This window comes from Nesoenas mayeri (assembly GCF_963082525.1).
Source record: "Nesoenas mayeri genome assembly, chromosome: 1".
NCBI lineage: Eukaryota > Metazoa > Chordata > Aves > Columbiformes > Columbidae > Nesoenas > Nesoenas mayeri.
Window position 1 is genome coordinate 24,604,457 of NC_137541.1, and position 22,553 is coordinate 24,627,009.

General features: G+C 35.9%; 1 protein-coding gene across 3 annotated transcripts in view; it reads left to right on the forward strand.

Annotated features, from left to right (window-relative positions):
- The window catches only part of CADPS2 (calcium dependent secretion activator 2), a gene marked incomplete at both ends in the record, with an annotated part of 299,698 nt that overhangs the window by 264,093 nt on the left and 13,052 nt on the right, over positions 1 to 22,553 (forward strand). For all 3 annotated transcript variants that reach the window (XM_080355871.1, XM_080355872.1, XM_080355873.1), the window contains 4 exons: positions 680 to 754; positions 4,235 to 4,318; positions 4,436 to 4,468; positions 13,535 to 13,642. In XM_080355871.1, the coding sequence (XP_080211997.1) occupies positions 680 to 754; positions 4,235 to 4,318; positions 4,436 to 4,468; positions 13,535 to 13,642 (300 nt within the window). The remainder of the gene's footprint in view (positions 1 to 679; positions 755 to 4,234; positions 4,319 to 4,435; positions 4,469 to 13,534; positions 13,643 to 22,553) is intronic.

Genomic DNA, 22,553 nt, shown 5'->3' on the forward strand with positions numbered 1-22,553 from the left:
TACTTAAAGGCACCTTTTTTTTTTGTGAAAAAGCAAAAGAAAAAGGCTATGGAGAATGAAGTCTATTTTATGATGCCTTTTATGGCCTATTAATTTGTTACCATCTATTCTACTTTGTTGATGAAATTTTAATTTTGCCCTTGCTTGAGCATATTGTAAGATTTGTATAAACTGCAGCTCACTGTGCTAATAGAAAGGCTCTTTTGGGATTAACAATTGGAGCTCATTTTATTTCTAGAGGACATTTAAAATAACTTATGAATGAGAGTTGTCAGACATGAAATGCTGTATTAATTAAATCTTATTCTAGTCTTTTCTGCTTCTCCAGCTAAACCAACCCTTTAGAAAAAAAAATACATGGCCACCTTAATTATATAGGAGAAGACAAAAAGTATCCTTCACATTCCTTCGCCTGAATAAGAATAAGAACTCAATTCATCTAAATAATAACCCCATTAGCTGCTTAACTCAACAGTGTACATGGGAAAATTTTCAACACAGAATGTAAGAAAGTGTTGATTGGGTGGATCATTTTCAAGGGTTTGTTCTTCTGATGTTCAAAATGATAATTTTAAGTAAATCTGATCTGGCAGGGTTATCAGCTTTGTACCACTTATGACTTATGACAAAAGTGTGTGTTCATAAACATGCTAATGCTTCTTTATCTTTTGAAATACAGCAACAATACCATTCAAAAATAGACGACTTGATTGACGAAACTGTTAAAGAAATTATTTCACTTCTTGTTTCAAAGGTAAAACGATTTAGATTTTAATTTATAATAAAGTAGAAAAATGCATCTCTGTTGAACTTCTGTAATGTCTTTCAATATCACGGTTTTTCTGTACACAATGAGGCTGGCAGACAGCAACATGATTTGTAAATAATAGTCATGCAAATTATAATGAATTTACAAAATTAAATTTTATAACCCATAAGGTAGACAATTTCCCTGCAACTTGCTAATTGGATAAGTTTCTCCTCTGTGTTTCTGTTATAGATAAGAACTGCTAGCAGCTAGTAGAAGTGGCAGGACTTAATTATGTCAATATTAGCTTATGTAATAGCATGTTTTATTTTTTGTTCAATTTTTCACATCAAAGATTTATTCCTATCACTAAGTCCTATTTAAATTTTGTATTTAAAGATGGACAACATCCAGAGTACCGGTATAACTGTTTAATGAGATTTTGTTTTACAAACCATTTAGTTTAAAAATAATTTATAGTATAAGTTGCTGTTTCTTGGAATCTACTTTGTAGCGGTTTTTATATTTGAAAAGAAAAGATGTTTTGACATTATATGGCTACTTGGAGAATAATTGAAAAACCAAGTTAAACAATGTCTTATGTTACTGTAGCACCTCTACTCCAGCAAAAGTCTCAAGTGTTTAGTATAAAAGAAAACCTTTCAGTCCCTAATAGTTTGAAGGACACAGCAGATAGTGACAGAACAGCAAGATTTTGTAACACACTTTGTTTTCTATGCATTGCAAATTACCCAGAAATATCTGACTTTCAAAATAGGAGAAATAAGCTGTAGATTTACAATTTGCAAGTTAGTGGAGAAAAAAAATTCATATTTTCATCATGCCTTCATTTTCACTTGTTACAGCTTGCTGGCAGGGGTGGGGGGATAGGAATCTCCTTTTGGATTGATATCCACCATGCTTGCACAGGCATTGAAAAGGAAGTTTTTTGCAGAATGACTGTAGAAATTTAAGCAAAATGTGTTACTTACTGATAAATGTGTAAAAAACACACACATTTTTTCTCTAAAGTGAAGGGTTGATGGATACATTAACTACAAATGGTTCAACTCTACAGTTTTGAATTTTACATGCTGCCTGTCACCACTCTGAAATGACCTGTCAGGTTATGGATTTAGTGTTCCTGAAGAGGAAGAAAGGAGAATTTAATCAGGGAAAATCATAAAAGTTAAACCTTTTTCTTTTTTTTCCTTTTTTTTTTTTTAATAGCTGAGATTATAGCAGAAGGAAGAAAACAGTCATATTACTCCTGCATGTATGCACAAGAAATTCTAGAGACAATTGCCATCAATACAGGGGGATTTGCATTATTAGGTGCCACATATACCATTATAAGAGGTTGAGATCTTGGAACAGGAAGCAAATATTCTGTGTCATTGGCTGATGATTAGAAACAACTGCTCTCTCCTCACTTGGAATGTGAAATGCCAGTGACATCTTGAGTGCTTCTGTTTCAAGGCAGAAAGCCTCTGAGGGTACAGAGAAAGGCTGATGTTTCACTCTTGGTTTTGCCCAGGAAAAATGCACATCAATGTGCATAATATCTATCTGTGTTCATTTTTTTCATCAGATATATTTTAATTACTTTTTAGCCTTTGCATGTGTATTATTTCATTTGTGTTGCAGTGAAATAAGTGTTTCAATAATTATTTTTAACTGCAAGTCATCTGTGAAAATGAAAAGTCTTTATCAAGTCTTACTTCAGTAAGACTTTACTTGATAAAGACTACACTGTGCATTTTGTACACGAGACTTACCAAGCTAAAACATTTAAAAAATCACAGGAATAGCACAAAACAATGAAACAAGGCACAGTCTGTCTCAGGGTAACCAACTCAGAGAATGTGAGGTATACAGAGGAATGCTCTTAGAGCTTCTCATTTCATTACACTGAGATCTCAGAAGACAAGTTTCCAGCTTTGTAACTAAACCCTTCATTTATACGGACATCTTTGACACTGCAACATTTTACTCTCTGTTCTTTTGTGTCCCACTTGGATTGGAACCATTTGTGAACCCCTTGTTGTTTGTGAGATCAGCCCCTTCCATAGCAGATCTTTGTACAATGAGGCTGAACACCCTTCTGCAGAGAGAATTCTTGCCAGTCAGATAAAATGAGTTAAAGTACGAACAGCAGCTTCTCGCAGGCATACAATGGCAAAGGAGGAAGCTGGTATTTGGTCTAATAAGGGGACTGTAATTATCCTGTGCAAGGGATGCTGAAACAACTGCCACTCTCTCTCATGATGTGGTTTTATTCCTTGATTGGCACCTACATACTGGTGTCTTAATTAATCACTGTAAATATGACAGGTTAGATTGATAAATGACACATGTAGGTTTGCACTTGCTCCTGCTCCTTGAACTGTTAAGAGCAGGGCTTATTGTGAAGTGATGATCTCAGTTCCTCTGGAGGTGACACTGTTGTGACACTGTTACAGTGCCCATTAACAGCATGCCAGATGGAATTTTGTTCCGTCCTCACACTCATAAAATGATACTCATGGCTGTGGGAATGACTGTATTTGGAGCAATGGATGACTTTTAAAACAATCTTTATATAAACTGGAAAGCAATTCATATGTGTAAAATAAATGTGCATTAATACAACAGGTGAGAGATATTTTATGCTATGTACCACCAATTACTAGAGCAACAAAACATCACAGAGGGACATGAGAAGAGGATTTGTTTGTTTTAAAGCTAATTTGGGAGAGTTTAAACATTAAGGCTATAAATAATGCAATTAATAAGATTTTTTTTGTCAGAAATGAATTTGGGCAAAAGCATATTTTCATGCCACTTGCTGAGTAGTCACACTACATGGAGAATCACAGGTGAAAGTGTGGGGGAGAGGAACAGCACCATACCAGAGATTTGGGGCCTACATTTACTTGCCCCTTCTTGCCTGTGTAGAAGCAGTTCAACAGCACATGCTGTTGCTGAAGATGAGCTGACAGAAAAGACTCATGTTATTACACTGCTGAGTGAAATCAAGGCTGGGTTTCTGTTCAGTAGCAAAGAGGAACATGATATCAAGATCACCACCTTTAACAATTGTGCTCCATCATCTTTGAAGCTGTGATCTTAGAAATTGTGGTGCTAGAAAATAATGAGTGTTTTATACCCAAAATACATGCTGGGTACACATAGTCCTATATTTAACCATTTCCAGAAGCAGCAAAGTGGTATTAGGTAGCAGACCCACCTCAGGAGAATTTTGGAGTTGAATTTCTGTTTGTGCAGCGATTCAACATTTTCCATCAGTTCAACTGATAAGTGAAGCTGAGTAAAGAATGTTGTCCTTGATTTCAGCACTTCATGAGATGGAGAAAATGATCAAATTTACAGTTTGCTTTGCCCTACTGAACAATAAAAATCCAAGGAAGAAGAACTCAGATTCTCATACAAAATATTTACTTCTCATATTGTGTGTTTAGATTTTTCTCTGTGCTTTTCCTTCAGGTTGTTTCAGTGTTAGAAGGTGTGCTGTCTAAATTGTCAAGGTACGATGAAGGCACTTTCTTCTCATCATTAGTTTCATTCACTGTAAGTATTTGGATTCATAGTGGTTCTGTTCTTGTATCTGTGCATAACTCTGAAATTGTGCACAATCTGTAGCAATAAGCACTTACCATGTGTTGTTTTATTTTTGATTTACTAAAGGTGAAAGCAGCTGCAAAATATGTTGACGTTCCTGTAAGTACAACCCTTTTAATTTATTTTTTCTAGCATTTATAATAATTCAAAAATAGAGGGTTTGTTAGCTCACATTTTTTGTTGTTGACATTTTGCTTTCCTATAGAGATTCATTGTAGCTTTACACAGAGTATTTAAACAGCCACCGCAACCCTCAGAAGGCATTTCATTTCCCTCAAGCAAAGCTTAGAAAGGTTATTCTCAATGCACTTTTTCAGTTGGGGAAGAGTAGGCATTGTAACTTAGTCTTTTGTAGGGGTCTTTCCATCGTTTTGATAAATTGTTCACAAGTATAAGATAAGTAACAATTAAAAGCATCATATTTGAGTATCAATTATTTATTGATTTCTTACTTTGGGACCCAATCTTCGTTTAATCCCTTGCTCGCTAAATCTCTAATTGGTTTAAAATTGCTTGTGCAATGTTTATTTGATGTAAATAAAAACTAAATACTGTAGCTGTTGGAGCTCTTTTATACATAAAAGCAAAATTCAGCTATCAGAATATTTTTATTAGAGTATCATAGTAGAATATATTTTCTTTTAAAAAAAAAAAGCAAGGGAGAAGGTGCATGAACTTACAAGAAATAAAGTGATAAATATAGAAGAACACCAGACATGCTAGAATTTATGGTTGCTAGAAATCCTTTCACCAGGTCTATACTTAAAAATATAATAGTTGCAAGTTTATATTATTACATATTACATTTTTTTTTTTAAATCTATGCATGATAAATAAAAGGAAAAATCTCTATTTCTGGAATTTGTAATTTAGTTGTCTTTGTATTCACTTTATTCATAATATAACAAATTGTAATGTTTTTGTTTGGATGATATTTTCATAGTTTTTTCTTATTTGATTAAATGTGGACTTTTTATTGAATTGTATATGTTTTATAAAAAGGAAGAAAAAAGTAGGTTTGATCGTGCATTCAAAGGGATGACCTTACATCAAATCCAGTTAATTTAGAATACCTCTTGTTAATATATTGTACTGTGGACCTTCCCCAAAAGTTCCTTGGCAAGGCACTTAATATTCAAAATCCTGAGGAAAAAATTAATAAACAAACTACAAATTCCTTGATTCTGTCAGGGAACATGAAGAACTCTCATAATTACATAGAATATCTATGAGAAGGAGATGTCAAAGTCTTCTACCATTGGCCTGGATATGTTGATGTCAAAGTTAGTGATAATGATAAGGCTGAAAAATACCTTTGCCACAAGTTCAGGGGAATATTGCGAGTCAGGTCCCACAGGGACCCCCACCCGGAGGGAGGGGAAGGCAGAGAGGGGATGTGGTTGCTGGAGCCCCGTTGCCTTTCTCACATTCACTGAATGGTGTTGCTTGATCTGAAGAGATGACCAGATTATCGACAGACTATCAGGATCCTTGCATTTTACAGCCTCTTCACTTTTCAGCTATCCCACACACCTTTCCCACAGCTCAAGATATGAACACTAGAGAAACAGCACTGCAGTTGTAAACTACAGGTGTAAACTGTGCTTCAGGGAGGCTGTGCATCTAACCAAGCCAACATTTCACAAATACTAGAGGACATTTTTCCTAGGTTGAAGGAGTTTGATAGGCTGGGTTTTTGGTTTGCTTCTCCACATTCTTCCCCTTGTTGTGAAGACACAATTGAGGCCACGAAGAGCCGTTACTGTCCCAAGTGAGAGTGAGTGTCCAGTCTGAAGAGGCTCTACAAACGCTGCTTGTGGAAGTTACAAATTCCAACTGCAAAAGAAGGCTGTACATCATCATGTTACAAGGTCATCTCCTGGGTTCACAAGTGAAGGGAGAAGTGGAGAAGGTGACTGGAGCTCTTGGTCCTGTGGTGGTAACCTGGCAAGCCTGCACTGAAGCTAATTGAATGCCTCTTGTGTGGGTGTACTTTGGATATATATGGCTTAAAATCTCTGTGTGTCCCTCCTTACCATATAGCTGTATATATGGAAATGACTTAAAGGTAACCACAGTAGGCCCCTTCTCTTGATGCAGTTGCAAATTTGTGCAAACTTGCACTTTGTTAGAGGACCTCATTCTGCTCCCATGCCCCACCTTCATTCAAGGATCTCCCTGGGCCATCCTGATGTTGTCCTTAGGGTCCCTGAAACAGAGGTGTTGATCGCTTGGTAGATCTGGGGGAGAAGGAGGTCATGGGGAGCAAAAGGCCTTTGAGAGTTTTTTAAGTGTGTGAATTCAAGAGTTTTTGATCTTTGATTATCAGGCTGAATATTTGGCAAAAGAGGGAAAAACACGCTGATTTATAGTGAAATAAGAAGAAACTAACTAGACAAAAAAGATGTTAGAAGAAAATTAAGGTAGTACTGAGTGAAATGTTTTAGAGAAAGGCAAAGGGGATAAAAAAGTGAAAAGGTAAATAATAATAGAAATAATAAAGAATTCAAAGAGAATGAGAACATTCTTGGATGATTCTTGGTCATTTTGAGGGAAAGGTTAATTCTATTGACATAAGTAGGTGATTTAGAGTTGGTCACAAAAACGCGCACTCCCCAGAAGGCATCCCTCAGTTTCTTAGGGCCAGGGTGGGACATGTGGACTCAGACATGCAGTTTGTTTGGCTGATATGTTTGTGAAAATGTTATGTTGCTATCTACCCTTCCATTATTACCAGATATTTATTAATAAATCCATAAAAAAAAGAAAAAGAAGTTTCATCTCTTCTTTTTTTAACCTGTTGAAGAAAACATTCAACATAAGCCTCTATTTTTAGAATGCCTTTTAGTAAATGAAACATATGTGATCACCTGGAGCTCTCATCACTTTCCCAGTCATTGCATACAGGGCTGTATGGACACTGTGTATGTTTTGGTAACTGAAATACCAAACGCAATATTAGTAACAGTACAAAATAACCCAGACTAAGCAGAGTAACAACAATGAAGGCTTATGATTTCCTAAAAATGATAGTGAAAAATGTAGTTGCTATTACACTCTTTTTGTTGGTAGTTGTCACAATATGCACTGCTCTGAAGTGAAAAAAAAAATGCAGTTGCAGTGCACGTAAAAAAAAAACAAATGTTTGGAGGAAAATAACACAAACATTACAAATATAAGTAGAACATCAAGAATGCAATTTTTCTCTTGTTAATGCTATGTTTTGATGTTTAGGAATGCAGGAACTGATTTAGGTTACAGTTCTTTTTAAAGAAATTACTCACCCAAATCCACTGTAACTCTTTGTTAGTTTCTTTTAAAGCCCAAGCAATCCTTAGGAGATGTAGAAGTACAACCTGTCTAATTTTTTTCCATGTTTTTAATAAACTGTTCACAAAGCCAGTTAATTAATGAGAATAGGGAAATAATGCAGTAGAATTGAGGGCAAAAGATGTATACTGTTAATCTCAAATGATTATTATTCCTCAGTCATGTAGATAATTTCACTGTGTTCAGTTTCTCATCATGTAAGTCAGTTTTGCACACAAATAGCTCTGTCTCTAGCTGGTCATTTCTACACCCATTTGCCTCATTTACAAATATAACAAGAGCAATTACTTATACAAATTGAGCATCCAGTTACATGCATATTTATATGCTGCTTTTTGTTCAGAAAGGTATGTTTAAATCCCTTTGTAGGAGCCAGTAATCTATGCCAGTCATGTAGAGGGCACAGAAGGAACCTAATCCTCCCTCACTTCATGTAGGCCACCTGTCATACCAAGTGCAGAGAGGCCACGTGAAGGACCCAGGGCTGACAGCAGCGCACAGCTCGCACAAAGCCTGGCCTCTCCCTCCGCTCCTGCCTTTATGTGGGGATCAAAGGTATGAAAAGGGGCCTCACACATGTGCCAGGATTTGACTTACGGTGTTCTGTAGAGGCCAAAGTAGGAACTCTGCCTCCTGCCAAGCAGATATAAATTGGGACCTTCCAGATTCCTCCATTACCAATATCACACTTGGACTGTGTGGCCTCTTTTAGCTGGCTTTAAGAAGCAAACGGCTTGTTTCTGAGAAATCAGGTGTGGCCATATTGTGCCATTCATTTTTAAGCAGGTTTTACTTGGAGACCTCTGTTTATTAAAAATAAAGAGCACAGAACAGTCATTATCCTCATGCTCAGAGCTTCTTCTGCCTTCCTCCTCCCAAACCTGGGAACTAGCCCTTCTGTTTTCAGATCCACAAAAACAAGCTATTGGAGAATTGGAAGGAAAGCCCTGCATCATTTGTTTTAAGTAAACAGCATCATCTAAGTAAGCAGTGTTTGCAAGTTACCTCTTAAATGGAGATTAGAAAGATGGCTGCTAATCAGTGGGAAAGTTCAAATAACGTAGTAAAACATACTGATATCTGATTTTGTCAGAGTTACGGTAGCATGTTGTATACCTTTTGCCCTACAGCATCAAGATCCTGGTGCAAACACTTGCGTGCCTGTGTTGCCCCGTGAATGCAATGAAACTACACATATATGTAAAAGTGTTCACATAAATGCTTGCACAATCTCAGTTTAAGTTCTGCATGACAGTTCTCTCTTAAAAAAACACAAATGTTTAGCCTTTGCCAAGATTGCTTTTTCATCCTCATTAAGATGTATTAGAGGCAGGGAAAATGCATTGTATTTTTTCATTTAAGCAAAATAATTTTTTTCATAGCCATGTGAGAAGAAAATATGACCTTTAAAACAGGCTGATTGTACAAATGATGCATCTTCCTGTCTGGCTTAGGTATTTTGATTTGTAAGAAATTAAGGGAATAAGGGCTTGTCATAAGTACAAGTAGATTCCGTTCCAAAAATATTTTAGTGATATTTTAATTCTGTCATCCCAAAGCCCAAGTGATGAGCCTTGCGGCATTTAGAGGAGAAATTTGAGGCAGTGAAATTTTCCAACTTACTCTTTCATGTGGTGGTGGACACTGAATAAGGAGCTCCTGTGTTTCTCACAATAGCCCCCTCCAGCTCATCACTCCTTTTCATTTCATTGTTTCATCCACACTGCAGTTAAAACGTCTCCCTCCAGGACGCAGGGAAAGGGAAGGGGGTGGAGAGGAGAGCAAACACAAAATGGGATGAACTTTTTTATTATATAGTTAGTCTCTAACATCTGTTCTCATCATTGAAACATGAATGCTTTGACGGGATAGCAACTCAGTAAAACTAGATTTTTTTTAATTGGTAATATCAAGAATACAGGCTTGTTTAATACTCTCTGATGCTAAGAAATGTTCTGTGACAAATGCCAAAGTGAGAAAAAACATAAGTATTTACAGATGTACATGCATTTGATGATGATTTGTGACGGACTGTTGCATTGTAAAAAGCTGTGCAGAAACTTGTGTGTATCTCTCCTGTAGGGAAAGGCTAATACTAGTGGCACCATTAAGCTTGTTGCAAACCTTTCAGCAGTGAAATATTTGAATGCCTGCAAATCAAGGCAAAGCAGCATTATTTTTTACTAGGTGCCTCAAGCATATTTTGCCAGTGGGAGCAATGTGTGTCGGTACAGCTTCTACATCATCTTGGAAACTGGAATAATGTATTTTAAAATTCACCTCCTTGTTAAATAGGCACTATGATAGTGTTTCCCTATTTAAAGTGGGAAAGTTAAGCTCTTTCTTCTTTATCTGAATTTGTTGCTCTGAAAAAGTGTCTGTTGATCTGGACCCACCTACCAGTGAATAGTAAAAGAGACAACCTGCACCTGTGGGATTAGGTGCAGCAGCAGGAAGTAAGAGCACTTGCAGTATATAATTAACAAGGATTTTTTTTTTTTTCCCCAAACAGCATGTTCATCTTGCCAGGTTAACTAGTGATTAACCCTAAAAAAAGAATTTGCTGAAGCCTACACCCTTGTTTAAACTCATTCACTCACCAGTGTATTCAGTTACTTGTGTAACCAACGACAAAGTAACCCTATTTACAACTCTTCATTTCCTGGTATTTTATTTGATGTCTTTGTGTTTCCAGTTTCTCTATTCATCTCTTTGTTTGGTTCTCTTTCATTTTCAGATAGGCAAAACATCTTGTCTGCTGTTCTGAATAAAACAAACCTACAATAACTTTTTATCTATCATAAAAAAACACTTTTTTTTTTCTTGGGGAAGTTTTCAGACAGAATACCTTTTTTACACTTATCCGGATAAATGTACCAGGTTAAATTCTTCTCCCAAAGATGTGCAAATAACTCTCTCCCATTAACTTCAGCAAATGTTCTTCCAGAGGATCAGAGGGGCAGAATTTTTTATTTTGGATACAGAAGTGGAGACTGAGTTGCTTAAGTCTGTCTGATATTAGTCATGAAATGCCCACTGTGACAGTTACTTAAAATGTATCTCAGTTTCTATTTGTTTATCTTTTAAGATATATCCAATTGCTTAATGGTTGTTTGTTTTGTTTGTTTGGGGTTTTTTTCTGAAGTTTAGCAATCCAAAAGAGAGCCATACAGGATCGTGTAATCAGAGATTCCCATCTAATACATAGTACCCACTTGAAAAAAAAAAAAAAAGCTAAAACATGAAATATATAACACTAAGCCTGTTTCAATTTCAATGCTTCTAATAGCTTTCTTCTATACTTTCACATATTTAGAGAAAACTAATAATTTCAATGTGTACAATATGGAGAGACAATTGAGTATTTGATATACTATTGCTTAATTCATTGATTAATGCCTGTTGCCCACTATGAGCAGCGATAGCTTGCAATGGTTCTGGTGAGTTTTTAAAACAGAGAGTCATACTGCTGGGGTATTGATAACTCCATTACCCAGACATATTTCTACCATAGGCAGACACTGTTTCAAAGGAAAATTAATTTTTTTTCCACAGCAATTTCAAAGATAATTATCCCGCACACATTAAAGAAGGATGAAGTGTTTTAAGGAACTGTAATTCTAATTGGTAAATGTCACCAGCTGTTGCAGTTACTCTTACTTGTGTATATTCTTTTAATGATTACACTCCTGTGCCACAAGCTACATGAAAATATATTCACTAGGTGTGAAATTCCCATATGTCACAGATTCAAGACTAGGTAAACATCTCAAAGATAAGGGGATAGAATTAATGCTGGTGAGAAATGTTATTTTTCTAGCTTTGGCTGTCTGCAAGATGAACATTTTTTTATTAACCTTAGTAAAATTTTAAAAATACATGAATCAGGGGACCATTAGGTTTTAGCATTCAGTGGAAGATTTATTTTTACACTTGAATAAATATCTCCAATGACTATAATCAGCCTTTAATTTGTTAGATTTTGTCCTGCACCCACACCCCAAGATTTCAAAATATTTTCCTGTTATGCCTCCAAGTTAAAACTAATCCAGTTCCTATAAGTTGCCCATCGAGTTTTAGAAATTACATAAGGTTTCAACACTGATTGTATTCCTTTCTACCATCACAAATGAGCATGCTGAGAGAATATATGGAGCTTTCTGGTTTAAATCTCTTAAATCATGTTGTGAGTTTAATTTAAAAATGTTTCTGTCACATTTTAATGAAGAAAATATATTTTTATCAGTGAAATCTATCAATTTCCATAAGCCAGGTTTTCCAACAGATAACTATTTTATCTATTGTAATCGTACACTTTTATTTCTATGCTTAGAATCAAGGTGTGTAACTCAGATATAAATATAAATGGTCCTGCTTTCCTCTTGACAGTTTCATGTAGGCATGTATGTATGTGATAAGTTTTTAAAATTATCCAGGAGGTTTCACTCACTGCAATTTAGAAGAGAGAATGTTCTCATCCTACTAGTGTAATGACAGTTTCTGGACAGGTAACAGCTCAAGCATATTGCCCCTCTCCTTCCTTCTTGTGCTCAGACCTGTTTATATAAATTATAATACATGATTTATATGATAATAAGGAATGAGAAAAAATTGAAGTTATCTACTTGTAGACTAAAAAGGAAGCCTTAATATAAAATTATGTGTATTTATGCATACAAGTCTTGAACATATGCTGTTGTCTACCAATTACAGCTTCTGAAAAATAGAGATGACTTATGCCTGGGAATTCAGGGACTGGGTATAGCTGCCTCCGTCCTCCCTCCCTAGAGCTGTTAATTTTTCTGTGCAGTCAGTTTTAGCTAAATCTGAATCCTTCATAAGTAGCTTTGTAAGGCTCACCGTGAAGTATTATGAAACTTAGCCTTCTTTTGCATGCCATGAACTTTAAAAACTATTATTTGGGAGTAATTGATACTTTTGCAAACTCACACAGAGGGCATTTACAGAAGGCTTTCCAAAGTGCTTATGTTCATTCGTGGTTCCTGTTAGAGGAAAGCGGAGCAGCATTTTGTGGATACAGCAGTCCAGGAGTCCCAGCTGGGCAGGAGAGAGCAGTTTCAGCAGCCACCCAGCATGGCCTGACACAGTGTCACACACACTGACATATCCTGGCATGTCCCATGTTTGGAAGTGGGGTATGAAAATTATACCTAATCAGCCATTCACACAGAACATAGATTGGTACAAAAAGGGAAACGTTTCAGCCCTTGTTCCTTCCCTAGTCATCTTCTGAGCTAATTATGCCAGTGCAACAGTTTCAGAAAAATAGGGCTACAGGTCTGCTCTCATACCAACCTTTTTATGCTGTTACTCCCAGGAAAATACTTAGTAGAAGTTAACCTCAAACACAAAACTCAGCTGTATATTGGAAGCAAGTTGCAATGAATCTGAGGTGATGCAAAATAAACGGGATGCTTTATTTAACCATTCTCTGAATGTGATAACAGGATCTGGACCTTGAGGGTGGAGAAGCTGGGGCAGCCTCACTGATAAAAAAGGGGAAAATCTCCAAGTTTGCCATTGACGTTATCAGAGCCAAGACTTCATTCTGTTACATATGGCAATTTAGATTTATGACTCAATAATCCATAAATATAATACTGAGAACTTTATTAACAGTGAACCCTCCTGAACTTAGTAAATAACCCAGAATTCACAGTAGATTTAGTCAATACAGTTTATACATGTGTGAACATTGTAACATAATCTCAGTTTTCATTATGTTTAAGTATAACTTCTTATAAGTCTCAATTGCTGAGTGGTCTGTCTCTTTCCCTTCCCACTACTTTTTGCCCTTACTTTATGTCTCCACAGAAACCAGGGATGGATCTAGCAGATACATACATTATGTTTGTTCGACAAAACCAGGATATACTTCGAGAAAAGGTCAATGAGGAAATGTACATAGAGAAGTTATTTGATGTAAGTAATTACCCTTAAAAAGCTTGCTGGTATCACTACTGCATCAGAAGGGAGAAGCTTCATTTTTTATGATCTATTTTCAGCAAACCATTCAGATGTTCTTCCCTGTTGATCATATTTGCTTTTACTTTTTATTTATCATGTTCAATTATCAAGGATGGCCTTCTTTAAGTGGTTACTGCATGAAAAGTTTAGGTGCTAGAAAGCATAAATAAAATTGGTAGAAGATTATTATTTGAAATGGTAATTTTTCCACTGTGATAGTTCAGTTTCATTCCGTCTTTTGATTTTGAATGTGCTAATGAAAAGAATTGGATTGCTGTGGTTTGTGGCCTCCATTGCAAATTTCCTCGAGTAAAGAACAGAAAGAGGCCAGTTACGCAAAGTATACCTACAGGTTTGACTGGTATTTTCATGGAGCGACTTTTAGAATTTTGTTTTATGGATTTTTAGTTTAAGCCTCTTAAAGTTGACCAAACTTTTTTTGAATTGTCAAACTGGTTTTCAAAATTCTACTCCCACTTCTGCAAGTTCAGAGTAATTATCTTCCTCATCCTCCATGCCCACAGTGCTAGCTATCCTGTATCTTCACGATAATTTCACTCAGCTTCAATACTGGCTTCCACAGACTCCCTCCACTCCTTTCTTTGCCCTGATTCCTCTTCTTTTTGTTAGAAATTACGGCCTACTCTACCAAAATTTCCCTCATACAAGTCTCTTCTGTATGGCCACTAGCAACACTCTTGGGCATATTTCTGCTCATTCAAGTTCTGACCACTAATTTGAGTCTAGTATGTCCCTTTTCTGAGTGGTTTGAAGGAGAGGCTGTAGGCAGCTGAAATTGTACCTTCTGTATAAATTCGAAGCACTACAGATGTAAAATATGTCTAAAATAAAAGTTATTATAAATTCAGATCAGTTTACATGACAATGACACCAGTCACTTACAGTGATGTAGGAATTTGAGCAGGGAAATAAGTAATCTCTGGCACTGTGCAATGCAATTCATTACAAACCAAATTCTGGAACATAATACACTCTTTGAAATGTATTTATTTGTGTGTCATCTCCTAAGTATTTTAGAAAGCTTTGCTGGCAGTTTTGTTTAATTATGCAAGTTGCAGCAAATGTTTTCATAACAGCAATTCACAGCCTTTACTGTGACACTACAGTTGTGGCAGTCACAGAAGGTCCCACAATATAGACTCTCAGCCATGGTATGTCATGTCAGTGTTTGTTGTTTGTTAGACCGGGTGGTCAAAATGAGACTTATCTCTCAGATTTTATATTTCCAGACACTCCCAGGCAGCTTTACCAAAAAAAAAAAAAAAAAAGTATCATCTGTTTTAATAAGCTAAGTGCTAATATGTGTGAAAAGAATGATTTTATAAAAGCTTTGATGCCCTGCAGGGGTAGAAAAATTATCATCCATCCAGCTGGCACCTTCACAAAGTACTAAAACCATATTAGCAACTTCTGCTTCAGTTTGCGTTTGCACTGAATCTGCAAGCATATGTTTCATTTTCAAGTTTCTATTTTTTTTATTTTCTTTGGGGTTATTTTTGCTTATGTTGTAATTTTCTGAACGTTAATAAAATTACGTGCCTAAAGCCAAGTCTGATTCTCACTGGAGAGGCCACATTGATTTTGTTGATGTATTGGGATTGGACCAAATCTTAGCCTGTGTCTGTAGCAGTGAACTGGCCAGGGCACAGGTCTGGGAACTAGCAAGGGTTCATCCGCACCATTAAGTCATGAGTATGATTCCTGGTGTGATTTTGGATTAGACCAACTATCAGTAGCCCAAGGACTGAGTCTCAGTACAACTGAAGTTAACATGGACCTCTTCCAAGTTTTGTTTCAGCAATCATGCTTTTCAGCACCAGAAAACATCTCTTGTGTGGATGCAAGCCATGACATAACACTTGCCTTGGAGATGCAAAACCATTCCTCTGTGTTTTTACTCAACAGTGTGCATCCTACGCTGTTGTGGCCAATGCCTAGAGCTGTAAGGAGAGAAAAAAATATGTACATGATAAGTATTCTGTGTATCAAATACCTATTTGCACCTATATTTTTCTTTATATTTGGTGATATCACATTTTGACATGACATCACACTAGGAATATAACCAAATAGAATCAGGTAAATGCACTAGCAAATATGTAACCTCGTAGCATGCAGAAATTTAAAACAAAGGTTTTTCACTTTGTTGAATTGCCTTTCCTAGGATTAATTGAGATTTAGAACAGTACAACTGAGAAAGATTTTGGCCATGATTTTTGGAGGGATTTTTTTTTTTTTTTAATTAGTGATATAACAAAACTTAGATGCTGTTTATAGATTCAATTCTATCAGGTTATGTTTCAGTGGAAAGAATCAGATGTGCTGAAGTTTTTATGTAAATATACTTAAAGCCATTTGACTGGCTACAATTGTAGATCACTGTTGATTTCCCCTTAAAATACTTTGTATTTGCATCAGATAAGAAATCATCAGCAAAGCAAAACAGGAAGAGTGCGTGTCTGTGTTTCAGACAGGGAAATACCTCATCCAGAATAACCAAAAAAAGACTGTTCTGTATGCTAGAAGTGATTATAGATACAGACAAGATCAGGCCTCAGACACTATTTTAATCAAAAAAAATGTGTATTTACAAACTATTTATGCACAAATTTCATTGACTTGATTCAGGGCTGCTATACACTAACAGCTGTTACAGTGACCAAGAGAACAAGGTGTCTGTCATATGAAGTAATGTACACATTAAAGAGGATCATTTAAATTGAAGAATAGTATTAATATAAGTAGAAATGTCAGCCACTGGGTCACAAAAATGTTAAAGCTAGAATCTGTAAAATTTTCTGTTTGAGAGACCCAAACTAAGGAGAAGACAAAAAATGTGCATTATTTTGCGGTGGTGGTTGATATGCCTGGAAAAGCACTACCATGCTATACAAAATGTGGGAAGAAAAAAAGAAATAAAAAGAGAATGGAATTTAAACTTGCTATATGAATCTTTACATTTGTGAGAGGCTCAGATCTCTAGGAGACTTTGAAAGACGCCTGAGCTGCTGCTTTTTTCTGCACCATTTCTAAAGAACTTAAAGCCTATGCTTCAGTACTTCTGCTGATCATGCAGTAGGACCAAAGTGGGTTTTTTCCCTTCCTTTACTCTGAATAACTTGGCTTCTGGGTACATTTCACTCTTCACCTCCTTTGGAATGGCTCCAGACAGCACAATCAATATGGCTTGGTGTTCCTGGTCTCTACAAGGTCAGTGTGCCGACTTCTTGTTCTCCAACTTAAACATCAGATTGAGAATCATGGAGTTTTCTGCCTGGTCAGTATGTCAGAGACACTTTGCACTTTTTGTCTTCCTTTGTAGAAGAGCTGGGAATTTTACTTATCAAATTCCTTCCTGTCACAGGAACTCAGGAGATTTATCTCCTACTCTCTTGCTGTAGAAACTTAGAGTTGTGGGGTTTTGTTTGTTTGTTTGCTTTTAGCCTCAGATCTTAAAGAGCACTAGGAAGTCTTCATAATGCATCGTATATGTGGATGGTCTGCAGTAGCTCTGGGCTAAATGTCTGCTCCATGTTAATGATTCCTGTAGGCTTAGTTCAACGAATGATCCATGTGATTCCTTCTGATCCCATACTCCACTGAAGTAAACTAAGACAGTGAAATTACATTGGGACAAGTTGCTTTAATAAATTCAAATAAACTTTTTCTACCATTAATACTGCAGTGACTCAGGTAGATTCCAGGTATAACAGCTAAATCATGAAGACAGGCATTTCTGTGTTTGTTTAATTATTACTTTTAAAAATTATAATTGAAAGCATTATCCACTGAAACTTTTTTGAAGTTTAATCACTTAAACCAAGAACTCATGTTTTAAATAGTTTAGTAAAATGCTTTAAAACCAAATTTGTACTTTAATTACCTAATTTTCTCATCCAGTGTTTGAAAAATACTTATCGTCAGGTAAAGCTGTAGAAGTAACTCTTGGTGAATGGGAAAATGAAGTATTCATATAGAATTGCACAAACCTAGAAGAAATCTAAAATATTACTAATTATTATCAAGGCCCATCATTTATAAAGACAATCTGCTTGATGGATGATGTAAGAACATCCATGCAGCCTTTCAAAGAACAATGTTGTGTATCTGCTCACAAAATTAACAAATGTAAAAAATATCCAACTATGAAAATCCCATGGGGTCTGGTTCTACACTATCAAAGAGAGTTTTACCATTACCTTCAATAAAAGCAGTGCTGTGTCCATAAACATGCCAGGTTGTCATCACTGACTAGCCTTAGATTCATGTTTCTACCTGAATTTTTAAGATAGGACTAATAAGTCTTGAATTGCTTAGCATTTTAAATTACATTAGACTTATAAATTAAACACCATTTCCTTCAAAACAAAATTGGATTTTGTTAACAAACCATTTGAAAAATATAAGTCATTTTGCATAAAGCACTGTTTAAAACATCGGTGCAATACTTTATGTAGTAATTCAAAGTTCCTAAGTGCCACTTGGGTAGATTTGCACTTTCTTGTACCTGTGAATTGAACAAGAAGTATGAATATTCTTGTCTGAACACAGAAAAAAATAATTTCAAACCCTTCCTTTCAAAACCCTTCTTGACTTATTTGCCATTAAGAGCATTATCTAATAGGCTGTATTTGTGTTGGGCCTATTGTGAAAAACTTCAGTTGTACTATTCCAATTTTATTAAGACTATATATGAAATGAAATATTTATGCAATAATTGATTGCTGCTTTCAGAAATAAATAATTGGTTGGGACAACAGTTCTAACACACCACTGTTTTACCATTGATACAACTTAAAGCTTTTCCAGTTTCCTTAGGCTTTAATTTCTGAGAAACCAGTGCACGAGTGTACCATAAACACACAAGGTAGTCAGCGTGTGCACTCTGGAAGGGTCAGCATTGGCAAACAGGTCCCTTCATCATCTTGTACAAGATGCCACCTGTTAGCAGATGTTGACTTTGGCCCTGGTTGTCCCTCTCTGGCGGGTGTTGAACCGATGCAGTGTGACTGAGTAGTCCTGTTGACTTCCCAGGGACTGTTCAGACGGGTGAATGTCCTCTTGGTCGTGGCCTCATGCAGGGTAGTAATTCAACAAGCAGTGTAAGGGATGTTAATGGCAGGGAATTCATGCAACTTTATTTGGAGTGCAGAAAGACTGAACGTCTTTATGAGTAGTATAAATGCTTAAGCACTCCAGATTTATGGAGCTGCTTTTGTATTTCAAAAGTTCAGATGTAATGTGATATTCTTTTTCTGTTGAAAAAAATGCTTGTATTTTGTCTGGAATGTGAATTAAATGCTAGTAGTGTTTCCATATCACAACCATTATGTTCCTTTTCCATTAGTAGCAGGGATGGACAATTAAAGTTCAATGATGTACTTGATGTTATTTGAGGTAGTAATTATTCTCCAAAGATTACTGTGTCATGTACTTCATTCTGTGCCTAAATGGTGATATGAAGTACTCATCTAATTCATTTATGTTTGCCATCATATCTGCAAGTACATTTTTATCAAATGCTTTATTCAATTGCATCATTTCTATAAGTTTTCTGACCTTTTACAAAAAAACGTGTTAAAAATGTGCAAATGCTTCCCCCTGGCAAGTGAGATAATCTTCAGCTGGTGTTACACAGCTAAGAGCAACACATATTTTAAATGGGAGTTTTCTGTAGTACCAACTCCTTGTACTGTCCATGTCTGCCTCAAAATCATAATTATTGTAGTAGTTAGTATTCAACAATGCTTTTCTAGAAAACTTAAATTGTGATTTTTTTTCTCTTATTCTTCAATTGCTTCCTATCACGTTAATTTTTATAAGTAATCTTCTCTTTCTTTGTTATGCAATTATTTGTGAGCATGTGATTTGACGAAAAGGTCTACTTTTCAATCTAGATTGTATGCCAAGGCAAATTCAGCAAGTTGAGACTAGGTTGAGCTGGTTAAAGGCCACATTTGAATCAAAAGCTGTGTTTGTATTAACCTCTGAGAAACATGAGAGGACCGTGCCTAATTGCTTAAAAGACACTCAACAAAAATGGATTGTAGCTTGTTGATCTTCTTATTTCTTTGATAACTCAGAATAATCTTCAAGAAATATGTGGGCTTCTTCCTCAGATTCTTGAAATTTGATCACAGTGCAAAATTGTCCTTTGGCACAAACCCAGAAATACACATCTTTGCATGATGCACCTGGACATATGTGGCAGGTCTGGTAAAATCAGCTAATTAACAACACAGGCTTAAACAGGCACCTCATCTGGCAGTGTAGTTAGTTGCCTGATGGTGCTCAGCAGGATTTGGTAGTGCTTTTTATTTTTCTATCCTAATGGTCTGCTGCCCACCTAATTTTGCCTTATTGTCAGCCACTACTTACCGCAGCTTGAGGCCCTCCCAGGAGGCTAAATTATTATCAAAGGATTAGGGAGATGTAGCCTTGCAGCTCTGACATTTCTGATTACTTGTCTATGCCAGAACACTAATTAGCTGTGACTAATTAAGAAAAATGTTCCTGCCATAGAAAACCATTTAAAAGAACTGAGAAGTAGAAAAGCAATTGAAAAGCTGAGCAGTGCTCAGATTTGCCGATGCTCTTTAGCTTTTCACCAAAGTCTTAACTCACCTTTAATTATGTCTCATATTTTATAGGGAAAATAGAAAGCTCTTGATATGAGAACCACTCTGCAGTTTTCTCTTGATCTAAAGATATTCTTGTCATTTTAAGACAGTTTTTCCTGTCTTTTTAAATAATTTTAGAAAAATAAATAATTTTAGAAAAATAAATAATTTTAGAAAAAAATGTAGGCAGTGTCACCAAATGTGGACTGAAAAAAGTGAACTGTATTAACTGTATTAACTCAAATATATGAAACTGTTCTTCAAGTGGAAACCACAACTTGCAAATTTACTGCTCAAAGTCTGTTCAAAGTTCACTAAATTGTTTCTGGTTTTCACACAGATGAACCCCATTTTTTGAGATAGAAATCTCTATAAAAGAACAACAGTTCATTTGAAAGCTGAAAAATGTAACCCCCATCTGATTTCATATAGTATGTAAGTTTTGATTTTTCTTTTCTCTCTGGAATATGCTGAGAAAAGAAGTGCCCACTCTTGGAGGGTGCTGATTATGCTGCTGTCAATCCAGCAAAGTTCAGTACTGTTGAAATCAATAGGACCACAACACACTTGAAGGAAAGCAAGTGCTTCTGAGTTTGCTGCTTCAGGATCAGAATATTCAGCACTTTCTAAGCTGTTCTACGCTGTAGCTGAGGGTGTTTTCTCTAGAGGAAACCATAACACAATGGCTGGTCTTGTTATGGTTTTGATATGACACATTTCCTCACTTCTTACTTTTTGATGCCATATTTAATATCTGAATTTCCATCCTGCTGAGTATCAAACAGACACAAAAGATTTAAAAAGGGTTTTCTCAAGACATTGTGTATCCCATAGACTAGTCTGCATTTCATATTCATTGCATGGATGTCTGCCACCTTTTACACACTAATTTAATCATAATATTTAAATATTCCAAGAGGAGGAGTAAGAAACTATGAAGCTGATACTTCAATATCTTGCCAAAAGAGCTCCTTGAGTATAAAAGGTAAATAGATAAATATTTTTGAGCACTAAATATTGTATCCTGATATTCAGAATTTCTTATGCTGTCCCAAACCCTAATTTCCCAGACTTGTGTGATGTATAAATTCCTGTAAAGAGGCAATTTAAAATGTGCATCATTAGTCAGAAGGGGAAAACAAATGGAAAAAAAATCCAAACTCAAGATTTTAAAGCCCATCTGATTTTTTTCTGAGGGAATTTTATCAGTTAGGGGTAGAACTATGAGGGCTTTTTGCATGTTGACAACTTCCAGACCAGTTTCTAGTCTATACTGTTCATTCATTTATATAACTTACTTAAATGTATCTATCCATCACTCGCAGTATCCATTCACTAAAAACAGTAACAAATTCTATCAAATAAAAGAGAATTCCTTCCAACATCCAGGCACAATTTAGTCCTTTAACCTTTTTATCCTGCTAGGCACAAAGTAGCAACATCTCATTCCAAGCACTGCATTTTTTTTTCTTATCTAGATGGCTTGAAATGTGTCTAGCAACTTAATGGAATCAATTGAGTGTGGACAGCTATAAAAATATAAAATTGCACTGAAACTTTAGATGAGTCTGTCAGTGAGTGTTAACTGTGGCCGCAGCTTTCACATTCTACGCAGTCAAGACAAATCAATAAGGATTGTACCATTTATATTGTCTTATCTAATGTTTGTTCACCATGAAGTGCCAGGCACAAGCACCATCTAGGGAATATTGATTTCTTGATGTACTGTAATTCACACACGTATAAACAGCAGGAGAACCTTATGGTTTCTCAAACCTTGCTTGCGGATTTGATATTTATACTTGTATTTCATTTGGGTCAAGCTTAGTTTAAAAAGGAAAATGAAGCAAAACTCTGTATAAGTGTTCACAAACAGACACACAACCACATTGTTGATCATATTACAAGAAAAATAGTGCCAGAAAGCATAATAATAATCTAGTTTTTCTGTAATGAGTCTGGAGCAACAGAAAGAGGTTGCTGTGTTGTAAATCAAAACAGTACCAGGTGAGGATGCTGCCGCATGCTCTGACAAAGTCATTCATGGGTGGGAAGAGATTCTTAACCTGTTTGATCACAGGGAAATGAAGCTTTAGTGCTGATTTAAATGTACAAAAGTGTTGACCTATATAGAGATTATTTCCTTTAAATAATTTTCAAGTTTCATCGTATTCTTTTTTTAATTTACACAGCATTGACTATCCTTTGTACTTATACTGCACTAA